Genomic DNA, 26,935 nt, shown 5'->3' on the forward strand with positions numbered 1-26,935 from the left:
AATTTATTTCAAATGCATCTTATTGAGTTCATGTTTTAATGAAATTAACGCGACAATTCGATGAAATAAAATTATTTTGACATAATATTCGAATGTCAAATCAGTAGACAATAACAGCGGTTTTGAATCATCGTCATAGAAACCAAGATCGTCGTAATGCCAACCAATTATAAAAGTTTGGTTTTGACAACCGTGTCAAAGAATTAATTTGTGTATTTTCATATTTAATTTATTCAATTAATTGACTAAGGGCCGGTTGTTCGAACGCTAATCAACATTGATCACTATCAAATATTTAATTACTGTCACAACTGTCAATGTCAACTTTGGTTGGGTTGCTGAAAACATAGTTAATTATAATTATGAGATTAGTTAGTCAATTAACATAACAATTATTAACATAATTGATTAACTAATTTCATAATTGTCATCAATAATTATGTTTTCGGCAACCCAACCAAAGTTGAAATTGACAGTTGTGACAGTAATTAAGTATTTGATAGTGATCAATGTTGATTAGCGTTCGAACAACCGGCCCTTAGGGGCTAATCAACATTGATCACTATCAAATACTTAATTACTGTCACAACTGTCAATATCAACTTTATTTGGGTTGCCGAAAACATAATTATTGATGACAATTATGAAGTTAGTTAATCAGTTATGTTAATAATTGTTATGTTAATTGACTAACTAATCTCATAATTATAATTAACTATGTTTTCAGCAACCCAACCAAAGTTGACATTGACAGTTGTGACAGTAATTAAATATTTGATAGTGATCAATGTTGATTAGCGTTCGAACAACCGGCCCTAAGATTTGGTCATTTTTTAAACGCTCGTAGAAAAAATGTTTTTCCTAAGTCTTGCGGAAAGTCTCTTTTCCGCACTCGACTGCTTGCCGAACTGCGCTTCGCGTCGTTCGGCAAACTGCAATCGCGTGCGGAAAAGTAGTATGACTTTCCACACTTGTTAGGAAAATAACTATTTTGCAGTAATTTATAAATGCCAATAACTGTGTTTATTGCATAACGACATACCGTGCGTCCATAAAGTAACACATAAATTCATTATTAGCTAAATAAGAGTTATTTATGCATGAAGAGCGAAAAGTGATACATTATTGCTTGAGAGTAAGAGTTACGCGCGACGCAAAGCGGAGAGAGGTAATTACTCGAATGCAATAATGTCACTTTTTGCTTGTAATACATACAACATTTTTTCTACAATCACTTAATAAAATGAAAGTATTTTTAAATCATTAACTTTATGAGTGTGAATATTCAATTTGTTTGTATTGTATGGATGTATGGTTGCTACGGACGACGAGCGATTTTTATACTTTAACGCGCCAGAGCGATAAAGTGACGGTACTCAGTAATCGTCAACTTTTCGTTGCCATTGACAAGCGAAAAAATCGTCTTTATCAAGTGATTGTAGAAAAACAACATTATTACAAATTCCTAAAACAGGTCGATTTTTATTTTTAAATTACGATTTTGAAGACACAAAAGTGTCTTCAGAAAAAAGTCTATTATTATTTCTATAAAAAGTCTATAGAAAAAAGCGTCTATTTTTTGAAGAAAAAAATACGAATTGAGACACAAAGAAAATGTACGTGATTTATTGAATTCAAAATACGTCTTACTGTTGTCCAAGAACCGGGAAAAAATTATTTGACAAAAAATATTGTTTTTCGCTTAAATTCAATGTTAAAGCTGCCATCCGCCTGCCTCTTGGCAGTTTGAACATTTATATTATATTATATTATATTATATTATATTATATTATATTATATTATATTATATTATATTATATTATATTATATTATATTATATTATATTATATTATATTATATTATATTATATTATATTATATTATATTATATTATATTATATTATATTATATTATATTATATTATATTATATTAAGCGAAAATCAATGTGTATTTTTCAAATAATTTTTTTTCTCTATTCTAACAGTAGTAAAATGTATTTAGAATTAAATAAATTACATAAATTCTTCTTTTTGTGTCAATTAATTTAATAAAAAAAAATTAACACCCTGTGTAAATAATTATATTAAGTTATATAATTACTCAATAGATAATTTACTAACCTTTCAAATGATATATCACATGACACCTATTAATATTTAAAAAAATCATCGATTACGTCATCACGCCCAGATGGATGGCATCACTAGCATGATATACATGCCAAAAAATCGTAATTTAAAAATAAAAATCGACCTGTTTCGGGAATTTCAAATCATGCTGTTTATTTAGCTAATAATGAATTTATGCGTTACTTTATGGACGCACTGTATAACATACCTACCTACTTAATATTGTGGAAGCTAAGGAGTTATTAACGTATTCTACATTTCAAACATATCGACCAAATGGTTCATAAGTAATTACATCTAGAGTAACTGTTTGGCCAAGTAAAGTTGTTTAAATATTGGCTCTGCAAAATAAACAAATTGAATTACTTATAAACTATTTGGTCGATCTGTTTAAAATTTAGCACACTTTACTTTAATTTTATATATAATTAACTGGCACAATTTTGGGTGGTTATCTTATATGTCATTATGCAAAAAAAAGTATTAACAGTTATAAATTATTGCAAAAATAAGGGTTTTTTTGCAATTATCTCGGTCAATTGTTTGTCTTTTAATTTGGAAACTCTAAAATTAAAGAAGTTTTATAATCTACAACATTTATTTGAACCATTTTTCTCTAAAAAATATAAGAAACGTTCGCTAGACAAAAATTATAGTTTCACTCTTTCTTATTGTTAAAAAAAAACAGAGCAAAATGCCTTCACGGAATTGCCATTAAATATCTTTTATTTGACCCCCAAATATCTTTTAAAATCTTCAATTGCATGTTTAAGATTTTTTTCATGGTTTTCTCCCTTTTGACTGGCATATCCACAGAGAACGGCAGTTCTCACCAGTGGCGCACAACACCCCTACAAGCGACACTATATATACACGAAATTTTCGATTTTCTAAACCTGACTGAATTGAAAATTGGGCCACATCCCGTCTTAAAGAATAGGAAAAGGCTCGTCCATCCATATGCCATATCTCCATTTTGGTCCAAGGGTGTGGATTTTACGGCCCTTCCCATTTAGAGTCTGTTTTTTGTTCTCGTCCCCAAAACTCCCAAAAATTTCAAAAACTTAAGCCCGACCTTTGCGGCTTCTGATAGCACAGATCATTACCTTTCCAACGCATGTTTAATTTTGAAAATCGGTTATACCATTCAAAAGTTATCGAGCTCAGAAGTATGACTCAATTTTTATTTAAAAAAGGGAAAATGTTTGTGGATATGTATGTATGTATGTATGTATGTGTGTGGAAAAGTTACACCGATCTGAATTTTTTTTTCTGTGTTTCAAGAGGGTGTGAGGGCCGATTCAGAACCGGTCTAATTTTTGACTTCTGACTACCGGTAAGCCAGCTAGAGGACTAGATAGATACAAAATAGCATATTTTTTGGGCGTATATATCTTGGGTTCAAGGAGAGACAGGAAAACCGCAAATACACCAAATTAATAGGGATGAGTTAAGATTTCAAACGGTGCTTAAGTGATCAACCTGAGACATACACACTGCTCACCATAGCCGAAAAACTGAAAAATTAAACGTTGAAAATTTTGGTTTTTCGACAATTACTCAAAATTTCAACCTACGAATTGCGCCAATAACTGAGCGTTTGTAGGAGGACTCAGGACGCGTCTAACGGTGTATATCTCATATCTGGGAAAATTCGAATTTTTTAGTTATAGGCTTCATAAGTATAATCAAATCTATTTCTTATGGGAAAAACCGTTTTTCAAGCTCAATAATTCCTGTAATACGTTCAGTTATCATACTTGATCTTGGATGCATCAGATACTACTTGTCAATACATTTTAAACTCATATTTAGTGATCAACATCAGTTCGGCCGTTCAGAAGTTATAGAGCTCCAAAAGTATAATTAGTCCAGGAACTGAAACTTTTCACTTCGCAATTTTTACAGAATGGATCGATTTGCTTGAAAATTTGAGAATAAGTAGTGGAGAGTCTAAGGATCAAAATCTGTATGATTCCGAAAGACGCTTTTACCATGGGGTGGTTGCCACCCCGTCTCGAGGGTGGAAATTTTTTATTATATTTTGACCGCAAATGTTGGTAAAAACATTAATTGTAAGCAAAACATGTTTTATATTTTTTTGATAAAATTAATAGTTTTCGATTTATTGGTTATCGAAATTTAGTTTATGTACTTGTAGTGGTTACGATGCTAGTTTGATTGGGCAATCCGAGTTCATTTGCCGGCCATAATTACATAATTATTAGGATGGCTGGGATATGAACTCGGATTGTCTTATCACTGGTGTCGTAAGTTCTAGATCATTTGGGAGAGATTGCGACCAAGGTTCTCGTTCTCAAAACTACCAAAAATTTCAAAAATATTAGTTCGACCTTTGCGGCTTCTGCTAGTACTGATCATTACCTTTCCAACGCACATCTAATTTTGAAAATTACCAGAGAACGACAGTTCTCGCCAGTGGCGCACAACCCCTACATGCGACACTATATATTATATACACGAAATTTTCGATTTTCTAAACCTGACTGAATTGAAAATTGAGCCAAATCCCATCTTAAAGTTTAGGAAAAGACTCCTAGATCCATATATTACTTCTTCATTTTGGTCCAAGGCTGTGGATTTTACGGCTTTTCCTATTTAGGGTCTGTTTTTCGTTCTCGTCCCCAAAACTCCCACAAATTTCAAAAACTTAAGTTCGGCCTTTGCGGCTTCTGATAGCATAGATCATGACCTTTCCAACGCATGTTTAATTTTGAAAATTGGTTATACCGTTTAAAAGTTAGCCAGCTCAGAATTAGAACTCAATTTTTATTTAAAAAGGGGAAAATGTTTCTGGATATGTACATATGTATGTATGTATGTATGTATGTATGTATGTATGTATGTATGTGGAAAAGTTACACCTATCTGAATTTTTTTTCTGTGTTTCAAGAGGGTGTGAGGGCCGATTCAGAACCGGTGTAATTTTTGACTTCTGACTACCCGTAAGCCAGCTATAGGGCTAGGTAGATACAAAATGGCAAATTTTTTGGGCGTATATATCTTAGGTTCAAGGAGAGACAGGAAAATCGCAAATAAACCACATCAATAGGGTTGAGTTAGGTTTTCAAACGTTGCCTAAGCGATCAAGCTCAGACGTACACACGGCTCAGTATAGCCAAAAAATTGAAAAACTAAACTTTGAAAATTTTGGTTTTTCGACAATTACTCAAAATTTCAACCTACGAATTGCGCCAATAACTGAGCGTTTGTAGAAGGACTCTAGGCTAATCTAACGTTGTTTACCTCATATCCGGGAAAATTAGAAATTTTAAGTTATACGCTTCATAAGTATGATCAAATCTATTTCCTATGGGGAAAAACAGTTCAAGCTCAATAATTTCTGTAACAACTTTAGTTTTCATACTTGAACTCAGATGCATCAGATACTACTTGTCAATACGTTTCAAACTCATGTTTAGTGATCAAAATCGGTTAAGCCGTTTAGGTTAATCCAATTAACTATTATTCCCGAAATGGTTTATGTAGTTACGACGCTAAATTTGATCTGTAACGGATAATCGTGAGTTCATTTACCGGCCATCCCAATATTTTTATTTATTCTATTTCGACTAGAAAAAAAATCTAGTATACATTCGATGGTCACTAGATCATTTGGGAGATAATGCGACAAAGGTGACCATTTATAAAGCTTGACGTGTAATCGAGAAAAATTGCATTCAACTTCATACATTTAATTTGTATATAACTTGAAAAACTCCTGATACAAGAATAAAAAACCGCTAAACGCCGTAAAAATGAGTGGCGCATACAATATTCCAGCTACAAAAGATCTGATATGAAAATTACGTGGCGCGAAAATGTATTTTCATTTTGATGCAAAACAAAATTCTAGTTTTATTTTAAAAGATTTTTCCATAATATTTGCTAAATTTGAAGTAAACGCGCCACAAAAGAGTAAATTTGATACAGTTTGAATTTTGAAACTCTTTTGTGGCGCGTTTACTTCAAATTTAGCAAATATTATGGAAAAATCTTTTAAAATAAAACTAGAATTTTGTTTTGCATCAAAATGAAAATACATTTTCGCGCCACGTAATTTTCATATCAGATCTTTTGTAGCTGGAATATTGTATGCGCCACTCATTTTTACGGCGTTTAGCGGTTTTTTATTCTTGTAACCACATACATACACTAATTACGTAATGTATTATTTGCTCGGAACAACTAAAAAATACTAAAATAATATTTTTTTCCTTTCAGGGTACTGAGAAACCACCAGATCTCATTATTTATGAATTTGGTGTCAAATCAAATATTTCTAATCGATATTCAACCACAGTAATAACAAGCAGAGTAAAAAATCCAGATGCTAATTCAAAAGAAGCCGTTTTTTCCGTTGTTTTACCAGAAAAAGCATATATTTCTGAATTTGTTATGGAAATCAAAGGCAAAAAATACAAGGCATATGTCAAAGAAAAGGAAGAGGCAAAGAATATTTATGACAAGGTAAAAAATATGATTATTTGGGATTAATAGAGCCATAGGAAAACTATAATTAGAGTAGTCAGTTTAATAAAAATAACGAGATTTGTGATTTTGCTATTTCCATAGAATGACATGAAATATACACATCCTAACTTGTTTACAGTTTTATCTATAAAAAAATGTTGAACAATATAATATTTACGAACTATTAGGGCAGTCAATGAGGGTATTTGGCTCCGAAGTCCATCCTACTACCTACATCGATTTACTTGATATTTTCATAGTAAGTAGGGAATAGCTCAAGAAACAAAGTCTACCCTATGCCGATGTGCGCTTTTATCTTGGGGGTGATTCCTACCCCTTCTCGGGGGTGAAAAATGTTTTGGTTAAAATAGCCACGGAAGAGGCTAGAGAACCTAATTTTAAGCAAAAACTGTTCTATAATTATTTTTTAAAAACTCAATACTTTTTGAGTTATTCGTGGTTGAAAATTTGCCATTTTCATTGAAAAGTGAAACAAAAAAACTATATAAAATATTTCTGTAGGTTATAAAAAACAAAGAGATTCGTTCCTTCATAAATCTTCTAGTTAAAATACAAAGAGGGATATGGTAGGTAAGAAGAGTTTGTTTTTTTGCTGCATGCTCAAATCGGTGTATTCAACTTGAAATAACAGAGAAACTGTCGATTTTAGGTGTATAATGATACTAATAACTTTTGTAGTGCTTGAAAAGACCTTTAAAATAAGCAATACTAAATGTCGATTATATTCAAAGTAAGCGAGATATTCTGCAAAAAAATTGATGACTAATGCATTTTATGAAAAAATGAGAAGTATATTTAACCCCTCATCCATCAGAATTTAAATACATCGTTTTCATTCTACAATACTTTTTATTGTAGTGTTATTTCTATGTTCAAAAAGTTGGACTGAATTAAAATGAGTGGTTTTTGAAAACAATAAGATCAAATTATAGAGCGCATTTATAAATTTTCTTAAAAATCTTCCTTTTCCTCCATGTAACTCGCAAAAGATAAGAGATGCGAAAGAAAGATACCACAAAAAAATGTAGGGCTTTTTTTTCAGACAAAAATTTCCTTTTTATTTTTCATTACTGTATCTCTTATCATTTTCAAGTTACATGGAGAAAAAAAAAAGATTTTTAAGAAAATTTAAAAATGCGCTCTATTATTTGATCTTTTTTTTTTCAAAAACCATTCATTTTAAACCCGTCCAACTTTTTGAACATAGAAATAACAAAAATGAATAACCATTTTCAATTTCGTTGCAAAACGAAAATACAGCCGAACCATATTCTAGTCCAATCAGAGAGTGCAGCAAGCACCTCTACCGGTTTCGAAACTTATTAGTCTCTCATCAGGAGGCACATATGCTGCTCTCTCTGATCCAACCAAAACAAACCCCCAGCGTGCAGTCCCGGATTGCAACGAACGAAATGGCATAGATGCCCTAGCGGCAACTGCTAGCAAAAAGACTAAGTTTTCACTCTAATGGCATATATAACAACATAATGCTATTCTACATTCCACCAGAATGAAAACAATGGAAACCTTCTCTGGTTACACCTCCGAGGCTTCTACAATTTGCAAGCCATACGGATGCTGAGACTAAGGAAGATGAGGGAATTCTACAATTTACAATTCACGTCCCATCTTCTCAGCGCGGTAAAGTTCCAACGAGAATGATTCCCTTCATACTCCAATCAGAGTAAATGTAAATCAAAAATGAATAACCATTTTCAATTTCGTTGCAAAACGAAATACAGCCGAACCATATTCTAGTCCAATCAGAGAGTGCAGCAAGCACCTCTACCGGTTTCGAAACTTATTAGTCTCTCATCAGGAGGCACATATGCTGCTCTCTCTGATCCAACCAAAACAAACCCCCAGCGTGCAGTCCCGGATTGCAACGAACGAAATGGCATAGATGCCCTAGCGGCAACTGCTAGCAAAAAGACTAAGTTTTCACTCTAATGGTATATAAAACAACATAGTGCTATTCTACATCCCACCAGAATGAAAACAATGGGAACCTTCTCTGGTTACACCTCCGAGGCTTCTACAATTTGCAAGCCATACGGATGCTGAGACTAAGGAAGATGAGGGAATTCTACAATTTACAATTCACGTCCCATCTGCTCAGCGCGGTAAAGTTCCAACGAGAATGATTCCCTTCATACTCCAATCAGAGTAAATGTAAATCAAAAATGAATAACCATTTTCAATTTCATTGCAAAACGAAATACAGCCGAACCATATTCTAGTCCAATCAGAGAGTGCAGCAAGCACCTCTACCGGTTTCGAAACTTATTAGTCTCTCATCAGGAGGCACATTCATTTTTGATTTACATTTACTCTGGAGTATGAAGGGAATCATTCTCGTTGGAACTTTACCGCGCTGAGCAAATGGGACGTGAATTGTAAATTGTAGAATTCCCTCATCTTCCTTAGTCTCAGCATCCGTATTGCTTGCAAATTGTAGAAGCCTCGGAGGTGTAACCAGAGAAGGTTCCCATTGTTTTCATTCTGGTGGGATTTAGAATAGCATTATGTTGTTTTATATGCCATTAGAGTGAAAACTTAGTCTTTTTGCTAGCAGTTGCCGCTAGGGCATCTATGCCATTTCGTTCGTTGCAATCCGCGACTGCACGCTGGGGGTTTGTTTTGGTTAGATCAGAGAGAGCAGCATATGTGCCTCCTGATGAGAGACTAATAAGTTTCGAAACCGGTAGAGGTACTTGCTGCACTCTCTGATTGGACTAGAATATGGTTCGGCTGTATTTTCGTTTTGCAACGAAATTGAAAATGGTTATTCATTTTTGATTTACATTTACTCTGATTGGAGTATGAAGGGAATCATTCTCGTTGGAACTTTACCGCGCTGAGCAGATGGGACGTGAATTGTAAATTGTAGAATTCCCTCATCTTCCTTAGTCTCAGCATCCGTATGGCTTGCAAATTGTAGAAGCCTCGGAGGTGTGACCAGAGAAGGTTCCCATTGTTTTCATTCTGGTGGGATGTAGAATAGCATTATGTTGTTTTATATGCCATTAGAGTGAAAACTTAGTCTTTTTATAGAAATAACACTATAATAAAAGGTATTGTGGAAAGAAAACGATGCATTTACATTTTGGTGGACGGGGGTTAAAATTACTTCTCATTTTTTCTAAAAATACATTAGTTATCAATTTTGTTTGCAGCACATCTCGCTTAGTTTTAATGTAATGGACCTTTAATATAGCTCATTTTAAAGGTCCTTTCAAGTACTACAAAAGGTATAAGTAGCATTATACACCTAAAATCGACCGTTTCTCTGTTATTACAAGTTGAACACACCAATTTGAGAATGTACCAAAAAACAAGCTATTTTCACCTACCATATCTCTTTTTGTATTATAACTAGAAGATTTATGAAGGCAAGTGTCTCTTTGTTTTTTTATAAGCTACAAAAATGTTTAATAGAGTTTTTTTAGTTAGATGCATAGTTTTTAAGGTATTCGCAAAAAACCGTTCGAAAAGGTAATATGTTTCAATGAAAATGGCCAATTTTCAACCACGAATATCTCAAAAAGTATTGAGAGTTTAAAAAAAAATATATATAGAACAGTTTTTGCTTAGAATTAGGTTCTCTAACAAATTCCGTGGTCATTTTAACCAAAAATTTTTCCAACCCTAAGAAGGGGTGGGAACCACCCCCGAGATAAAAGCACACATCGGCATAGGATAGACTTCGAATTAGGAGATAAGTAGAAGCTAGGCCCAAAATTTCATTAAAATCCATGCAGTAGGATAAAATTCGGAGGTAATATCCTATTCTTGCTCCCATTGACTGGCGTATACCTTTATATTGCTGAAAAATCGTAAATGTCATTTACTGATATTTATTATTTATAAAATGGTTAAATTGCCAATCAGTCATTTAAATTGGCTATTGATTATATTCAAAATATGAGGGCTAAATAGAGCTACAACCTTCAAGGGGTTTTATTGTTTCATATTGTCAATGGACCTCTAAATATGAAAAAACCGCGGAATGCTACCGCTTAAAGGGGTGCGTTTTTGAGAAAAGTGTGAATTAACCTCTATGCATTAAGGTGCATAGGGTGAGTTCTATGCACTTTTCGTACATACACATCGACAGAAAAATTGTTCAAAATTAAATTTATTATCGAAATGTCACCTTCTAAAGTCAAAAATATTTTTTGTTATAAAAATATATTCAAAAAACGAAGCAAAAAAAACGCGAAAGAGAGATTTTATTTTTCGCCCCATAACTTTTTTCCACTGGGATATAGTTATGTATAGGCATTATGTTATATTCATATAACAAAAAGGAGTAGAAGTCTTGATTTTTTAAAGTTCTTCACTCACAGCATTTTTGGGTCATTTTCCCTATTAGGTACATATTTCGCAAACACTTTTCTGTAACTTTTTTCTACGCAGTTTTAGGTAAAGGTATGCAATGGTACATTTAGTAGGAGAGAAGTCAATTGCCTTTAAATTGGTCTATTGTAGAAGGTTGTATGACTATTTTTAAGCAAGATATGGGTTTTAAGTTTTACACTTTTAACGATTTTTGATTATTTTGTTTTACGATTATTTTTAAATTTCTCATTATAACTTATTTTATTGTACATTTAGGTATATCCATCGCTGAATAAAAATGAAATCTTATTTTCTTTACTTTAAAATGGTGTATTGTAAAAAATTGAAGGACTATTTTTAAACAAGATATCCGTAGGACATCCAAGAGTATCCATAATTTGAGAAATTTTTTTTAATTAGAAGAATATAATTGCATGTTTACTTTCGGCTAATTAGCAAAATACAAGGAAACGTTATTTATCAGCAATTTCATTTCTGGAATCGAATCTTATGATTGTATATATTAATAATATAGGTATGCAAAATCCGTAGATAGTGTGCTACTTTTTTTATAAACCAAATGGCGCCCGAAAAGCGTGTTTTTTTCAATTTTTGCTCTATAACTCCAATGATTTAAACTTTAGACCAAAAACACCTAAATAAAAATTCACCGTAATTAAATTCTGCATAGAGATGTGTTTTTCCCGATTTATTTCGGCGAAAATTTTCCCAGGAAAATGCAGGTTTTTCCAACAAAATCTTTAATTTTCAACTAAAGTTTTAGTTTAGATAAGTAATTGTTTATAAATAATTAAATAACTTAGTAATATAAAAGCTCTTTTCGTATAGATTATAATTCCAAAAGCCGATGGAAATTGAATAAGCAGTTTAGCAACATTTGAATTGATAATTAAAACAAACTGGAACATGAAGTAAACCCCAGCGTGTAGTCCCGGATTGCAACGAACGAAATGGCATAGGTGCCCTAGCGGCAACTGCTAGCAAAAAGACTGCTCGTAAAACCACTTCTATGTAAAGGTATATTTACTAAAAAATTTTTAAAATCCCAATGGATTGAATAAAATGTGTTCATCAGAACGTTTTCGAACCTATCGGTCCATCATCAGTGAATTTGAAATACTTGCAAAATAGCCCCATAACCAAACAATGGTTGTGATTATAAATCAATCTACATTTTGTTATAATAATATTGTAAAGGCTAAACGCCGATGTTCATGGATATAACCTCTGGGAACATGGTGATGCTCTACCTGAGGACCCAATCAACCATCTTAGGTCAACGATGACTACCAAATTCTGTTACTTCATGTTCCAGTTTGTTTAACTATAAGGTATACAGAAAACCTAGGGAACTACCCCTTTTAGTTGATAATTAAAAATTTACGGTCGCTATAATAGCGACAATAATTATGGTACATAAGATTAACTATGATTTTTGTATAAAAAAGACACTGTACCTATCTAACGTACTTTACAGAATGAAATTGGACTATTTAAGCGGCCTCAGGAATATTTTAAAATTATAAACAATGTTTTGTCTTATAAACAAATAGAATATCTCGGGAAATATTAAATTAAATTAAATCATGAAAACGGTATTCGAAAAAAAGCGGCAGGACACTTCTTTTAAAATAAAAACGTTTAATTATGATGCGTGGTTCCTGAGATACAACCGGTCAAAGTTGACTGGCATTTACGGCAAAGATATAAACAACAGGATGATAATTTTTTAAACCATCACCTTTCAAATTTTGCCCCCTTTCTCCACTCCAATTTTCATATCTTTAAAATACTCATAACATATATTATTATAATAAAAACTCTCGATTTTACGAGTGAAAATTGCCAAAAATAGCAAAATTCCAATAAAAAATTAGGTGGGAGAAAATGTAATCTCAAAGTTCAAAATTGGTATACGTTAAAAAAATGCATTTTCTCGGCTTACCATGGAGCAATTTTCTTCATTCTTTTTTTGTTCCCAAATAACTCGAGTAGAGCCATCTAACTAACGCATTATTAAATGTCAAAGTTGCTTTTGTTTTGTTATAATATATTAATTTATTTATAGGAATAGAAAACTACATATTTTTTCCAGTTGTAGACTTTTTTTAGATAAACTTACTACAAGTGCACTTTTTAACGTTAAAAACATAAATATTCTCATTTGAAAGCTGTATAATTATTGAAACAATCTTTATTTAAACAAATTAAAAATTTTTGTTATAATAAATAAATTAGTTTATTATATCGAAACAAAAGCAACTTTGACATTTAATAATGCGTTAGTTAGATGGCTCTACTCGGGTTACTTGGGAACAAAAAGAATGAAGAAAATTGCTCCATGGGAAGCCGAGAAAATGCATTTTTTTAATGTATACCGATTTTGAACTTTGAGATTACATTTTCTCCAACCTAATTTTTGATTGGAATATTGCTAGGAATAGTTTTTATTATAATAATATATGTTATGAGTATTTTAAAGATATAAAAATTGAATTGGAGGAAGAGGACAAAAATTAAAAGGTGATGGTTCAAAAATTATGATCCTATTTTTTATATCTTTGCCGTAAATGCCGGTCAACTTTGACCGGTTGTATCTCAAGAATCACTTATCACAATTAAACGCTTTTTCTTTAAAAAGAAGCGCTTTGCCGCTTTTTTCCAATACCGTTTTCATAATTTACTTTAATTTAATATTTCCCGAGATATTCTATTTGTTTATAAGCCAAAAAATTGTTTACAATTTTAAAATATTCCTGAGGCCGCCTAAATAGTCCAATTTCAATTCTGTAAAGTACATTAGATAGGTACAGTGTCTTTATATACAAAAATCATTGTTATTCTTATGTATAATAATTATTGTGGTTATTATAACGACCGTACATTTTTAATTAACAATTCAGTTGTTGCTAAACTGTTCATTCAATTTCCATCGGCTTCTGGAATTATAATCTATACGATAAGAGCAATTACTTATCTAAAGTATTTTAGTTGAAAATTAACGATTTTGTTGGAAAAACCCGCATTTTCCGGGGAAAATTTTCGTCGAAGTAAATCGGGGAAAAGACGTCTGTATGCAGAATTTAATTACGGTGAATTTTTATTTGGGTGTTTTTGGTGTAAAGTTAAAATCTTTGGAGTTATAGAGCAAATATTGAAAAAAAAAAACGATTTTCGGGCGCCATTTTGTTTATAAAACAAGTAGCACACTATCTGCGGACTTTGCATACCTATATTATTAATATATACAATCATAAGATTCGATTCCAGCAATAAAATTGCTGGTAAATAACTTTTCCCAAAAATGGCCTATTCTCCGATAATCTGCCCAGACTAATTAGAACATAGTTTTTAATTCCTACGACTATTTTTAAACAAGATATGCTTTTTCAAAGTGTGACATATACACATGCGATATGTCCCACTAAGACACGATTAAAATGGACTCAATACACGATTAAAAGTAAAGAAAATAAGCTTTCTTTTTTTATTTCGCGATGTATATACCTAAATGTATAAGAAAAAAAGTTATAATGAGAAATTTAAAAACTAATCGTGAAAAATATCAAAAATCGTTAAAAGTACAATACTTTGGAAAAACATAACTTGCTTAAAAATAGTCTCACAACCTTATACAATAAACCATTTTAAAGGTAACTGACTTCTCTTTTTACTAAATGTACCATTGTGTACACCTAATTGTGTACACAGAAAAAAATTACAGAACAATGAAAATAGCCCAAAAATGCTGTGAGCGGGGAAATTTCAAAAACCATATTTCGGAAACTATAAATCCTAAAGACTTCTACTAAACGTCATTTTAAAGAGGAGGGATGGACATTTTTTCTGCGAGGCAATGGCTATACATAATATCCCCGCGGAAAAAAGTTATGGGGCAAAAAACAAAATTGCTTTCTTTCGTGTTTTTTTTTCACTTTTTTTTTAATATGTATATTTTTGTAAAAAAATATTTTTGACTTTAAAAGGTGATATTTCTATAGTAAACTTAATTTGGAAAATTTTTCTGTAGGTGTGTATGTATGAAAAGTGCATATAACTCACCCTACGCACCGTAGTGCTTTCTCAAAAACGCACCCCTTTAAATGGTAGCACTCGGATGTTTTTCATATTAACAGGTATATCGACGATATGAAACAATAAAACCCTTTAAACGTTGTAATTCCTTTCTAAATAAAAGTACATAATCAATAGCCTAAAATGTAAATTCATAATCTACTCTAATTACGATTTTTGTGATGGTTGGTTGTTTAGTCCAGAAAGCCACTGCGCATCCGCTAGGAAAAATATTCTAATTCGGATTTTTTGCACAATCTTACTCAAAAAGGACCCCTTTTAACAAATTTGCATGTTGCCAGGACCAAAAGTTGGTCAAAAATTTTTTAAACGTTTTTTTTTGTTTTTTTCTTAACATTATTTTTTTTGCATGGAACAAAATTTTTTTAGGTTTTTTGGATCATTCCAAACAGAAAAGGTCTTTAGTGACTTTTCTCTAAGTTGATAGTTTTTGACATATAAGCGATTAAAAATTGAAAAATTGCGAAATCGGCCATTTTTAACCCTCAAAAACTATGTGAAAAACTGAAAATTTGAATGTTGCCAAGGTAGGTAGATATTCTTTAGACATCGATTGATGAAATCCCGAAGAGTTTTTTGCAATACAGTATTCAAAACTCCTTTGTTTTTTAATAGCTAATCAAGCGTGCGCGACACTATTTTCCACCGTTGCATGTGTATGCAGTATGGTGCAAATGAAAGGAATAAATTCGTTATTTCGTAAACCGGCGACATTAAAGGAAAATCCCGAAACAGGTCGATTTTTATTTTTAAGTTATGATATTGTGACATATATGGTATACTAGTGACGTCATCCATCTGGGCATGATGACGTAATCGATGATTTTTTTAAATGAGAATACGGGTCGTGTGCTGGCTCATTTGAAAAGTTCTTCAATTCTCTATTCAGTAATATAAACATGTACATAATTATTTATACAGGGTGCCCAGAAATTTTTTATTAAATTAAATCATTTGGCAAATTGACAAAAAAATTAAATTATTGGACACCCTATATAAATAATTATCTAAATGTTTATATTACTAAATAGAGAATTGAAGAACCTTTCAAATGAGCTAGCACACGACCCCTATTCTCATTTAAAAAAATCATCGATTACGTCATCACGCCCAGATGGATGACGTCACTAGTATACCATATATGTCACAATATCATAACTTAAAAATAAAAATCGACTTGTTTCGGGATTTTCCCTTAAAGTCGCCGGTTTACGAAATAACGAATTTATTCCTTTCATTTGCACCATACTGCATACACATGCAACGGTGGAAAATAGTGTCGCGCGCGCTTGATTAACAATTAAGAAACAAAGGAGTTTTGAATATTGTATTGCAAAAAACTCTTCGGGATTTCATCAATCGATGTCTAAAGAATATCTACCTACCTTGGCAACATTCAAATTTTCAGCTTTTCACATACTTTTTGAGGGTTAAAAATGGCCGATTTCGCAATTTTTCAATTTTTAATCGCTTATATGTCAAAAACTATCAACTTTAGAGAAAAGTCACTAAAGACCTTTTCTGTTTGGAATGATCCAAAAAACCTAAAACAATTTTGTTCCATGCAAAAAAATAATTTTAGGAAAAAAACAAAAAAAAAACGTTTAAAAAATTTTTTACCAACTTTTGGTCCTGGCAACATGCAAATTTGTTAAAAGGGGTCCTTTTTGAGTAAGATTGTGCAAAAAATCCGAATTAGAATATTTTTCCTAGCGGATGCGCAGTGGCTTTCTGGACTAGTTTATATTATTTATTTTTAGGCTGTGCAAAGTGGTCAAAGCGCAGGCTATGTGGCAGTAAGTGCTAGAGACTCTAACAGATTTACTGTATCTGTCAATGTCGAGGCAGAAACCAAAGCAGTATTTTATCTTACTTATGAAGAACTCTTAGAGAGAAAAAACAATAAGTACGAGTTGGTGTTAAATATTCATCCTGGACAAATTGTGAAAGATTTACATGTAGAGGTAAGAGTGCTATGTTAAGCATCATTTTATAAAAAATTGTTAAACTTGTTATACGTGGTGGTCTGATAAGTACCTAGCCTCTTCTCCCGATGGAGTCACTGTCGCAAGAGGAATCTACCATCGTGTAATACATCCTTGTAGACGGCCTGTGTCAAAATATCAGCCAAATTGGACTTGCAGTTTTGTTTTGACCGTGTGTGTAAGCGGGCGTGTTTGGGGATTTAAGAAAAATGAAAAAGAGCAATATCAGTCAGTGATTAGACTACTTGTTTTTGTTTTTATAAGGGAAATCCTTCACCGAAATCAAAAAGCGCTTGAATTCTGTAAACGGTGACTCTTGTCCTTCGATGGAAACCGTCAAACATTCGTTTAACAAATTTCAACGTGGTGGCACGTCGGTTTTTAATAAGTCACTCCCAGGTGCCTCGAAAACGGCTACCACGGAAGATAACGTGAAAGAAATCCACGATCTCGTATCGGTAGACCGACAGCTGAAGGTGCGTGAGATAGCTGAGACAGTAGGCATCTCACAAGGTCTCGTTGGTCATATCCTGCATTAAATTTTGGGCATAAAAAAGATGTCGGCGCGATGGCTGCCGCATTTTCTAACTCCGAACAATAAACGCAACCATGGACCACTTCAGAGCAGTGTTTGATGCTTTTTAAGCATAATTTCTACGTAAGAGTTTCTACGTTGTTTCATAACCATCGATGAAACCTGGTTCCACTGGTATACACAAGAGACCAAAGAACAGTGGATACAGTGGACGTAACCCCGCGAACGTGCTCCAACGAGGGCGAAGACTGTCCAATCAACCGGACAGGTGATGGCCACCATTTTCTGAGATTCACAAGGTAATATCTCTACTATATCCAGTTCCTTAAAAAGGGCAAAACGATCACAGGTCTCTACTATGCCGCATTATTGACCCGATTCGACCCGAGTTTCAGAAAAAACAGCCTCAATGGGGGAAGAAAAACTACTCTTCCACCATGACAACGGTCCGGCCCGCACCTTCGCCATCGACATGGCCAAATCGGTCCAATTGCACTACAAACTGCTATTTCATTCAACGCATTCTCCAGATTTGGTCCTGTACGACTTCTTTTTGTTTCCGAACTTAAAGAATTTACTCGCAGGGTAGAAAATTAAGTCGAATAAAGAGTTCATCACCCCACGGAAGCCTACTTTGCAGACCTCGAGAAAAGGTATTTTTCAGACTCGTTAAACAGGGTGGAGAAGGTTAAAAGGAGACTACGTTCAAAAATAAATCGTCACTTTTCCAAAATTTTCGTTTTTCTTTTGAAGGCTAAGTACTTATCGGACCGACCTAGTATGCTTGTTGGATCTTCATTCAATTCTTTCATGACTTTTTATTCAGTTCACTAACATTATTATGCCGTACATCTTCTTCTTGTGGCGCTATCTCCTTTATAGTGGAGATTAACTACTACCCTGGCATATCGGTCTCTGTTGAATGCGGCTTTAAACAAGGATGTTGAATCAGGGCCAGTCCAGTCTCTGATATTTTTAAGTCATGAAATCTGGCGCCTACCGGGACCCCTTTTTCCTTCAATCTTCCCCTGGATGATCAGTTGCGCGAGGTGGTTATTTCTCATTATGTGCCCCAGGTACCTAACTTTTCTTGTTTTAATGATCTTTAGCAGTTCGCTACCTGTACTTATTCCCTTCAGAACATTTTCGTTGGTGGTGTGGGTTGTCCAAGGTATTTTTAAGATCCTTCTATAAAGCCAGAGTTCAAAGGCTTCTTACTTGTTCATCAGCGTTGTGTTGAGTGTCCAGGCCTCCGTTCCATACAATAGTTTTGACCATGCATAGCAATGCAGAAAACGACATCTAAGACTGATATTAATGCTACTGGTACAAAATAAGTTTTTCATTTTGATAAAGCCTTGTCGGTCTAACTCTATTCTTGCTTTTACTTCTTGCTTATAATCAAGTTGATTGATGAACCAGCAACGAAGATATTTGTATTGGTCTACGTATTTACATAAGATGTTGGTGGTTCACAAATATTTGAAGGGTTAAATTTTTGTTCTTTTTTATTTTCATAACTTTGGTTTTCGCAGTATTGATCTTCATCCCCATTTTTTCACAACTCCGAATCAGACATTAAAACAGTGTCATATGCATAGCGGATGTTATTTACTCTTTGTCCGTTTATTCTGATATCTTCTGAAGAGTGCCATAAAGCGTATGGAGATATTACCTCTGAGTAGACGATAAACAGTATTGGTGACAGCATACAACCCTGTCTGATACTTCAATTGGCTTCAATTGGATATTTCAATTGGCCTTGAGGTATCACCTTTGTGTTGGTCTTTATGATTGCTGTCTGTTTCCAATAAATAGTTTTAATAATTTGAGAAACTCTTTTGTCGATTCCGATGTCGTTCAATTTTTCTATTAAGGTCCTATGCTGTGCCCGGTCAAAAGCCTTTCCAAAATCTACAAAACAGACAACAAGTTCGGCTTATTGATCTTTGCACCTTTGTGCGAGTTTCAAGACAGAATATTGCTTCTCGTCTTCCCATGCCTTTCCTGAAGTCAAATTGTTCTTGACCGGTAACCTCGTCACATCTTCTAATATATTCTGTTGTGTATGATTCGCTGTATGGTTTTAAAGTCTATCAGTAGGGTGATTATCTGGCTGTAGAGTGCCAGTTTAGCACCTTCGCCAATAAAATACGGGAAGAATGGAAAACGAGCGAACTAATTCTACTATTCAAAAAAGGAGATAAAAAGCAGCCAGAAAACTACAGAGGTATCAATCTGTTAAATACTACCCTAAAACTTACAACTAAAATTTTACAAGACCTAATGAATCAGAGAATAAGTTTAGCAGATGAACAACAGGGTTTTCGTACTGGAAGATCGTGTACTAGACGGAGAGCTAGAGCCGAAAAATCATCGTCATAAGTAATATGGAGTTTTTATAATCAAGTATATTCAAATGGGAAATAAGCCACAATTTTACCTAAAAATGATTTTATTAACGTTTCGACGCCCAAGTCGGGTGTCGTTGTATAAAAAGAGAAAAATCAAAGAAGCGGCTCTAATTCTGCTAAATGAAACCAATTGTGTCGCAAATTCCTCGGTAGAATGCAGTAGGATGTGGTTACCCATATTAAAGGAGGAAGTCAATAGAAAGAAAATACCACAATTAGTAAATCAGTAACATATCGAATTAGTACATATTTAGTATTTTAGTATTATTTAAAATTTAAAATATCAAGTCAGAATTTGGTATTATTTTTGAGAATAAACTAAATGTAAACCCAAATACTTACGATGTCGGGATAGTATCACGAGGTTTTTCCTGGTTTTCCCTCGTGATTTACTATGGAATCTCTAACGCGAGAATTTCAGTGCCACCGTTGCATTTGGTTGTCTTTTTAAAGACAGATCACATGCTATGATTTTTTGTGGCGGATATTCTTGAGTTGGGATTGATTTCATGTAATCGAATGAACTATCTTTTAGTAAAGTCGTCCCAGGAACGCAACTCATCAATATTGGCAATATCATTTTAAAGTCGTCTACTTTAAAATGTATAATACGTGTCTGAATTGCCGATATAAATGAGTCAGATTAAATAAATTATTAGAAGAATTTTTTACTAAGCAACACCATTTTTGTTTATTTAGTATTATTTTGTATTTTGACAACGACACCCGACTTGGGCGTCGAAACGTTAATAAAATCATTTTTAGGTAAAATTGTGGCTTATTTCCCATTTGAATATACTTGATTATAAAAATGCCACAAGAAAATAGCTTCAGAACAACATGGAGTTTTTCCTGTGAAATGTGTCCATTGTATATCGACAATTATGACCCTTTTCAAGCTGACACCTCAGTGGATACAGGAAGTAGCAATAAGGGATGAAAGGGGAAAGTTAGTGCAGTCATTAAAGGTTTTCACCTCCTATTTTGTTAAACCTCCATCGATTTGCATGAAAATTGATGAATAGTTAGAGCATACCTCAAGAAATAAAACTGATTTGGTGCCAACTTGCACTTTTACCCTGGTGGTGAAGACCACCCCTTCCCGCGGGTGAAAACTATTTTATTAAAAATAACCCCACAAATTGATAGAGGGACAAATTATAAGTAAAATTTGTTATATCATGTTATTAAAATTAATCAATACTTTTTGAGTTATTAAAGATCAAAGATTTGTCTATTTAGCATATATGCGTGAAGTTGCGGATGATAAAAAGAACATATTAATTAATTGTATGTTAGTAAAATATTATTTTTATATTATTTCGATATTTAATTGAATTTTTTCTATCGATATAAACTGAATATGTCCAGAAACTGGGGGTGTCCAATAATGGGTACATTTGACATATTCGAATACATTTTTGCTAGATTTATAATATCGAAATAATATAAAAATAATAATTTAGTAACATACAATTAATTAATATGTTCTTTTTATCATTCGTAGCTTCACGCATGTGCTATTAAACAGATAAATCTTTGATCTTTAATAACTCAAAAAGTATTGATTTATTTTAATAACATGATATAACAAATGTTACTTATAATTTGTCCCTCTATCGATTTGTGGGGTTATTTCTAATAAAATAGTTTTCACCCCCGAGAAGGGGTGGTATCCAACCCCAGGGTAAAAGTGCAAGTTGGCATCAAATCATTTTTATTTCTTGGGGTATGCTCTAACTAATCACCAATTTTCATGCAAATCAATGGAGGTTTAACAAAATAGGAGGTGAAAACCTTTAAAGGCTACACTAACTTTCCCCTTTCATCCCTTATTGCTACTTCCTGTATCCACTGAGGTGTCAGCCTGAAAGGGGTCATAATTATCAATATACAATAGACACATCTCGAGGGTTTAGTATCAAACAACGTTAACTACAAAAACATAAACTGGCAGAAAATGCGAAAAACTGTTTTGAAACGTAATATCGGTCAACAAATTTGTGATTACGGAGGCAAAATGCATTACAATAGAAATCTGTAAATTTATATAGTATTATTATGGTTTCTTTGACATATTGTAAAAATTATTACAGTTTATTGTTATTCTAAAGAGAAAAAAATAGAATTTTTTCTAATAATGACCTGATAACGCTTTGTGATATTACCGATATATATATTTTTTGTAACCGTTAACGTCGCACCTGATAATAATAGTTTTACTACAGGGTTAGTACTGCTGGGTGAAAATGTAAAAATGTAATTTCCCTAAAATGTTGCGAAAATTTCCCTGATATTTCCCCTTTTTCAGGATATCCAGTTTGACTTTAACTTACATTCGCTGATATTTTCAAAATTTTCAGGATATCCAATGCAGCACTAACCCTGTATTATTAAAAATGTTATAAGTATATTTAAATAAAAAACTTTATTTTTCTAATAACATACAAATATTAAACTTATGAAATTTCTAAATACTTATACCATCTTTAAACGTCTTCATCTTCTGAAACATTTTCATTATGATCATCACCCCTTCCTTGAAGATTCTAGTAAAAGAAGTGATATTGTTCTTTAATTTTTGCTCACAGAGTTCTACTAAACCTTTTAACTTTTTATTATTAATCGTTAACGGTTTGTCATATTTTCTTCTTGGCACGATTTGTTAATGAAAATGTGCGAAGTTGCCTTCTCTGTATTTTAAATTTCGTAAAGTTGTCTGATTTAAAATTATATTTGAAATAACTGTGTGTAGTGTCTTATTTTATAATATGTATATTGTAGCCAAACTATGTTCAACCATTTGACAACGTTTCCTTCAATGTCAGTTTTTTTATTTTTAATCATTTGAATTTGAAGTTCTTTAAAATCCAAAATGTCTTTCTGATCAACTTCAACTACTTCGTATTTTGATTTCTTTAAAGCCATTTTAATCACTGTACATGTACAGCCGGTTCCTAAAAAAACTGATACGACTCTTAGTAAGATTTGATCATGTTGAGCAGTGTATATGATTGATCTGACATTATATTTATTATGACATACAAATAATAAAATAAACAAACAACAAACAACTGATTACATATTATGTTAATTCATAAATTGTACTAATTATTAAGGTCTAAATGTTTATATTATTTTAAATCTATCTAAACTTTTATATTAACTATCTAAATGATAGTTTTTACATCAAATAGATCACATAATTATTGTAAACGTGGATTATACAACAAAACAAATTAATATTCAATTGAGCCCTGTAACTTATTAAAATAAATATTATAGAAGTTTTCAGGGACTTTCAGCCCTCGGTAATAATGTAGTCTTTCATTCTGAGTTTAAATTTTTCAAAAATATTTATTAGTTTTCTCAGGATTCGAAGAAAATGAATACAATTAAAATACATTGAGAATTTTGACATGCGTCACAATTTTGCATTAACTCAATGTAAAATTCTAAACTGTTAAATTCCAGCTTCCCTAATTATTTGACATCAAAAGACATTAGAAACTATTTGTAGAAGATTGAAATCTGTATTGAAAACAACTGTTAAAATTGGTCTACGTAATTAAACATATTCCAGAATTTTGTAAAAATGTAACACATTTCAGTTTTCAGCCCAAACTTAGGCCACACACAATGCAATAATGTTCACATTTTTGAACTGTCAATATTTTTATTTTATCATCTATTGTTCAAAAACAATACAGTTGATAAGATACTCTCAGTTGCGGAGAAAGTATTAATAATAAAGATTAATAATAAAGTCTAATAACCGTGGAACAGAATAAGCTATCTGACAAATTTTAAGATTTGGCAGTGACATTGACAGTATGTAAATATTAAGTATTTATCCTCCAAAATACACTGCTCAATTTTCTACAAAATACGCTTCAAGAGTCGTATCAGTTTTTTTTGGAACCAGGTGTACATATACCATCCCGATGAATCATAAATTTCCAAGCCTTTACTCGCGTTTTCGATGTGGGCATGGACCATATCACATTCAATTTGGGAATGTCCGGGCTCACAAAATAACTGGTCGATTTTTGAAATATTTAATGTTTTAACAGCAAACAGAAACATTGCGGAAACAATTGAATTTTTATTGAATTTTGGTCCGAACAAGTTTCAGACATAAAAGCGAAGTCTTTCCCAGTAACTTCACTTTTCATTGTATTTGTAAGGCAAGAGGCTACCTCAGAAGATCCAAGACCCGCTAGTGCTTCGTGTCATACCAAGTTTTGTGCTACGACTGGACATTTTTCTGTTGAACACTGACAAAATCAAAGTATTAAATAATTACGACAAATATATACGTAACCGGCAATAAGAAAATAACATACTCGTATATGTTTTCTTTTAACTTCGGCAAAACTAAAAAATGTAATGAGTAATCAGATTATTCTAATCATGTAATCATGTAATGAGTAGTCAGATGGAAGAATCGAACAACATCGAAAAAAAAACAAATGTATCTAGCTATCCAGTATCAAAATGACGTTTTTCAAACAAACACAAATTATAATAATAATAACGCTGTCTACAATTACAGCTTACGGCCGGTTTCACAAAGTAAAGTTATCTTGTGGTTAAGAGATAACCAGAAGAAACGTCAAAATATGCGTTTTAGTTTCAGGTCAACGGCGAAGTATGGTTAACTCACAGAATTTTTAACCAGAGGTTGGAGTTGGTTACCCTTATGGGTATACCCAGAAGGGTAACAATTATGAAACTGAAACGCATATTTTGGGGTAATTTTGAGGTTATCTCTTAACCACAAGTTAACTTTACCTTGTGAAACCGGCATAAATAAATTAGTGCCAATAAACGTTAACAGTCGATAACTGTTTTTGATGTATCGCGTAATTCACTGTGAAATAACAATATCGCCTTTTAGATGTTTTTGACATGAACAATTTTTTCACAATTGCTAGTTAACGGTTAATGTATTTTGTAATCTGCTTCAGATAGAGATACAGGTTTTTGTTACTAAATGAAGTCGAAAACGGTGAACTCGATTATAGATATATCTCAATTTCACAAAAAATGTAGATAACGTTGTTTGACACTAAACCCTCGATTTCACATGCCAAACTCCATATTATTTATGACGATGATTTTTCGGCTCTAGCTCTTAGACTAACAGATGCAATATTCGTCATATAGCAAATTACTGAGAAATCACTAGAGTATAATCGACCAGCATTTCTATGTCTGATTGACTTAAAGTAAGTATTTGACAGAGTAAGACTCAAAGATATAATCCATCTTCTGTATAATAGAGAAGTCTCTCTAGATATCATTAAAACTATTGAAAACATCTACAAAAACAACAAAATGGAAGTCAGAATAGATGGACAACTTACAGAACCTATAGATATAGGCAGCGGAATAAGACAGGGAGACTCATTGAGTCCTATGCTCTTCAATTTTATCATGGATGAAATCATCAAAAACGTCAACAAAGGACGAAGATATAGAATGGGAAACACAAAAGTAAAAATACTCTGCAGATGACGCAATATTAATAGCCCAAGGTGAAGATAGTCTGCAATGATTAGTCCATAGATTTAACATAAGAGCAAAATAATTTAATATGACAATTTCATCTCAGAAAACCAAAACAATAGTAATCAGCAAAGCACCAATCAGATGTAAAATAGAAATTGATGGTATCAGTATTGAACAAGTAATGGAAATAAAATACCTTGGAATTACATTGTCAAGTTACGGAGACATGGACAAAGAAGTGAGAAATCAAGTACAAAGAGCAAATAGACTGGCAGGATGCCTTAATGACACTATATGGCGAAACCGACATATTAACACTGAGATGAAGTCAAGAATTTATAAAGCCAGTGTAAGACCAATAATGACATATGCATCAGAAACAAGACCCGATACAGCCACAACATAAAGACTACTGGAAACGGCAGAGATAAGAGTACTGAGAATAATTACAGGAAATACACTGAGATATCGAAAGAGGAGTGAAGATATCAGAATACAATGTAACGTACAGTGTATAAACGAATGGACACTAAATAGAAAAAGAGAATGGAACAACCACATAACCAGAATGGGGGAGACACGTGTGGTCAAAATAGCACGAGATACATCACCAATCGGTAGAAGAAGTATCGGCCGACCGCGCAAAAGCTGGAGTGACAACCTTCTATAGAGTTATCAATCCGCCAATGAACAAGCATAATTACTTATAAAGAGGAAGAAGAAGAAGAAGTGTATGATTCGCAAGAAAAGCTTCAGAATGTTATTAGTAAACTTATAAGTCGGAAGTTTTGGCATGATTTGTTCTTCTTTTTTTGCAGTGGTATGAAGTTGGATTCTAGCCATCTTTTAGGGATCGCTTCTTAATGTAAATATTATTGAATAAGCCAAGGAGAAGGTCTAAGTTTTCCTCGTTGAATAACTTCAGTAGTTCAGCTGGTATGGTATTTCGTCTTTTGCTGCAGGTTTTTTGATTTCTTTTAGTTAACGTAAAGCATATTTCAGATTAGAGTTCAGTATTGGAGGACTTTCGTCGTTTTCTTTATTCAATTTAGGAGCTTCTCTAATGTTATAGAAGAGTTCCTTTATATAGTCTTCCCACATGTTTATTTGTTCTTCCGGGCTTGAAATCAGTTTATCTTCTGCGTTGGTTAGATTATTTGGATTTGTGATTATATTGTGCCTCTGAGTTCCTTGAGTTTCTTATGAAGATGGAAGTTATCAGGTTTTTTATTTAAGTTTTCGATCTTTTCACATTGTTCTCTTATCCATTTTTCTTTTGCAGTTTTTATTTTTTCCTTGATGGTTCGGTTTATTTCTTTGTATATTTTTTGTGCTGTTTACATTTTCTGCTATGATCTATAAAATCTAATACTTTCTCTGTCATCC

The 26,935-nt window shown here is 32.7% G+C and overlaps 1 protein-coding gene across 2 annotated transcripts in view; it reads left to right on the forward strand.

Moving 5' to 3' along the window:
- Positions 1–26,935, forward strand: part of LOC126882017 (inter-alpha-trypsin inhibitor heavy chain H4-like) — a 97,592-nt gene that overhangs the window by 12,908 nt on the left and 57,749 nt on the right. For both annotated transcript variants that reach the window (XM_050646787.1, XM_050646788.1), the window contains 2 exons: positions 6,375–6,620; positions 16,862–17,065. In XM_050646787.1, coding sequence (XP_050502744.1) covers positions 6,375–6,620; positions 16,862–17,065 — 450 coding nt within the window. The remainder of the gene's footprint in view (positions 1–6,374; positions 6,621–16,861; positions 17,066–26,935) is intronic.

This window comes from Diabrotica virgifera, chromosome 3 (assembly GCF_917563875.1).
Source record: "Diabrotica virgifera virgifera chromosome 3, PGI_DIABVI_V3a".
In the NCBI taxonomy this organism is placed as follows: domain Eukaryota; kingdom Metazoa; phylum Arthropoda; class Insecta; order Coleoptera; family Chrysomelidae; genus Diabrotica; species Diabrotica virgifera.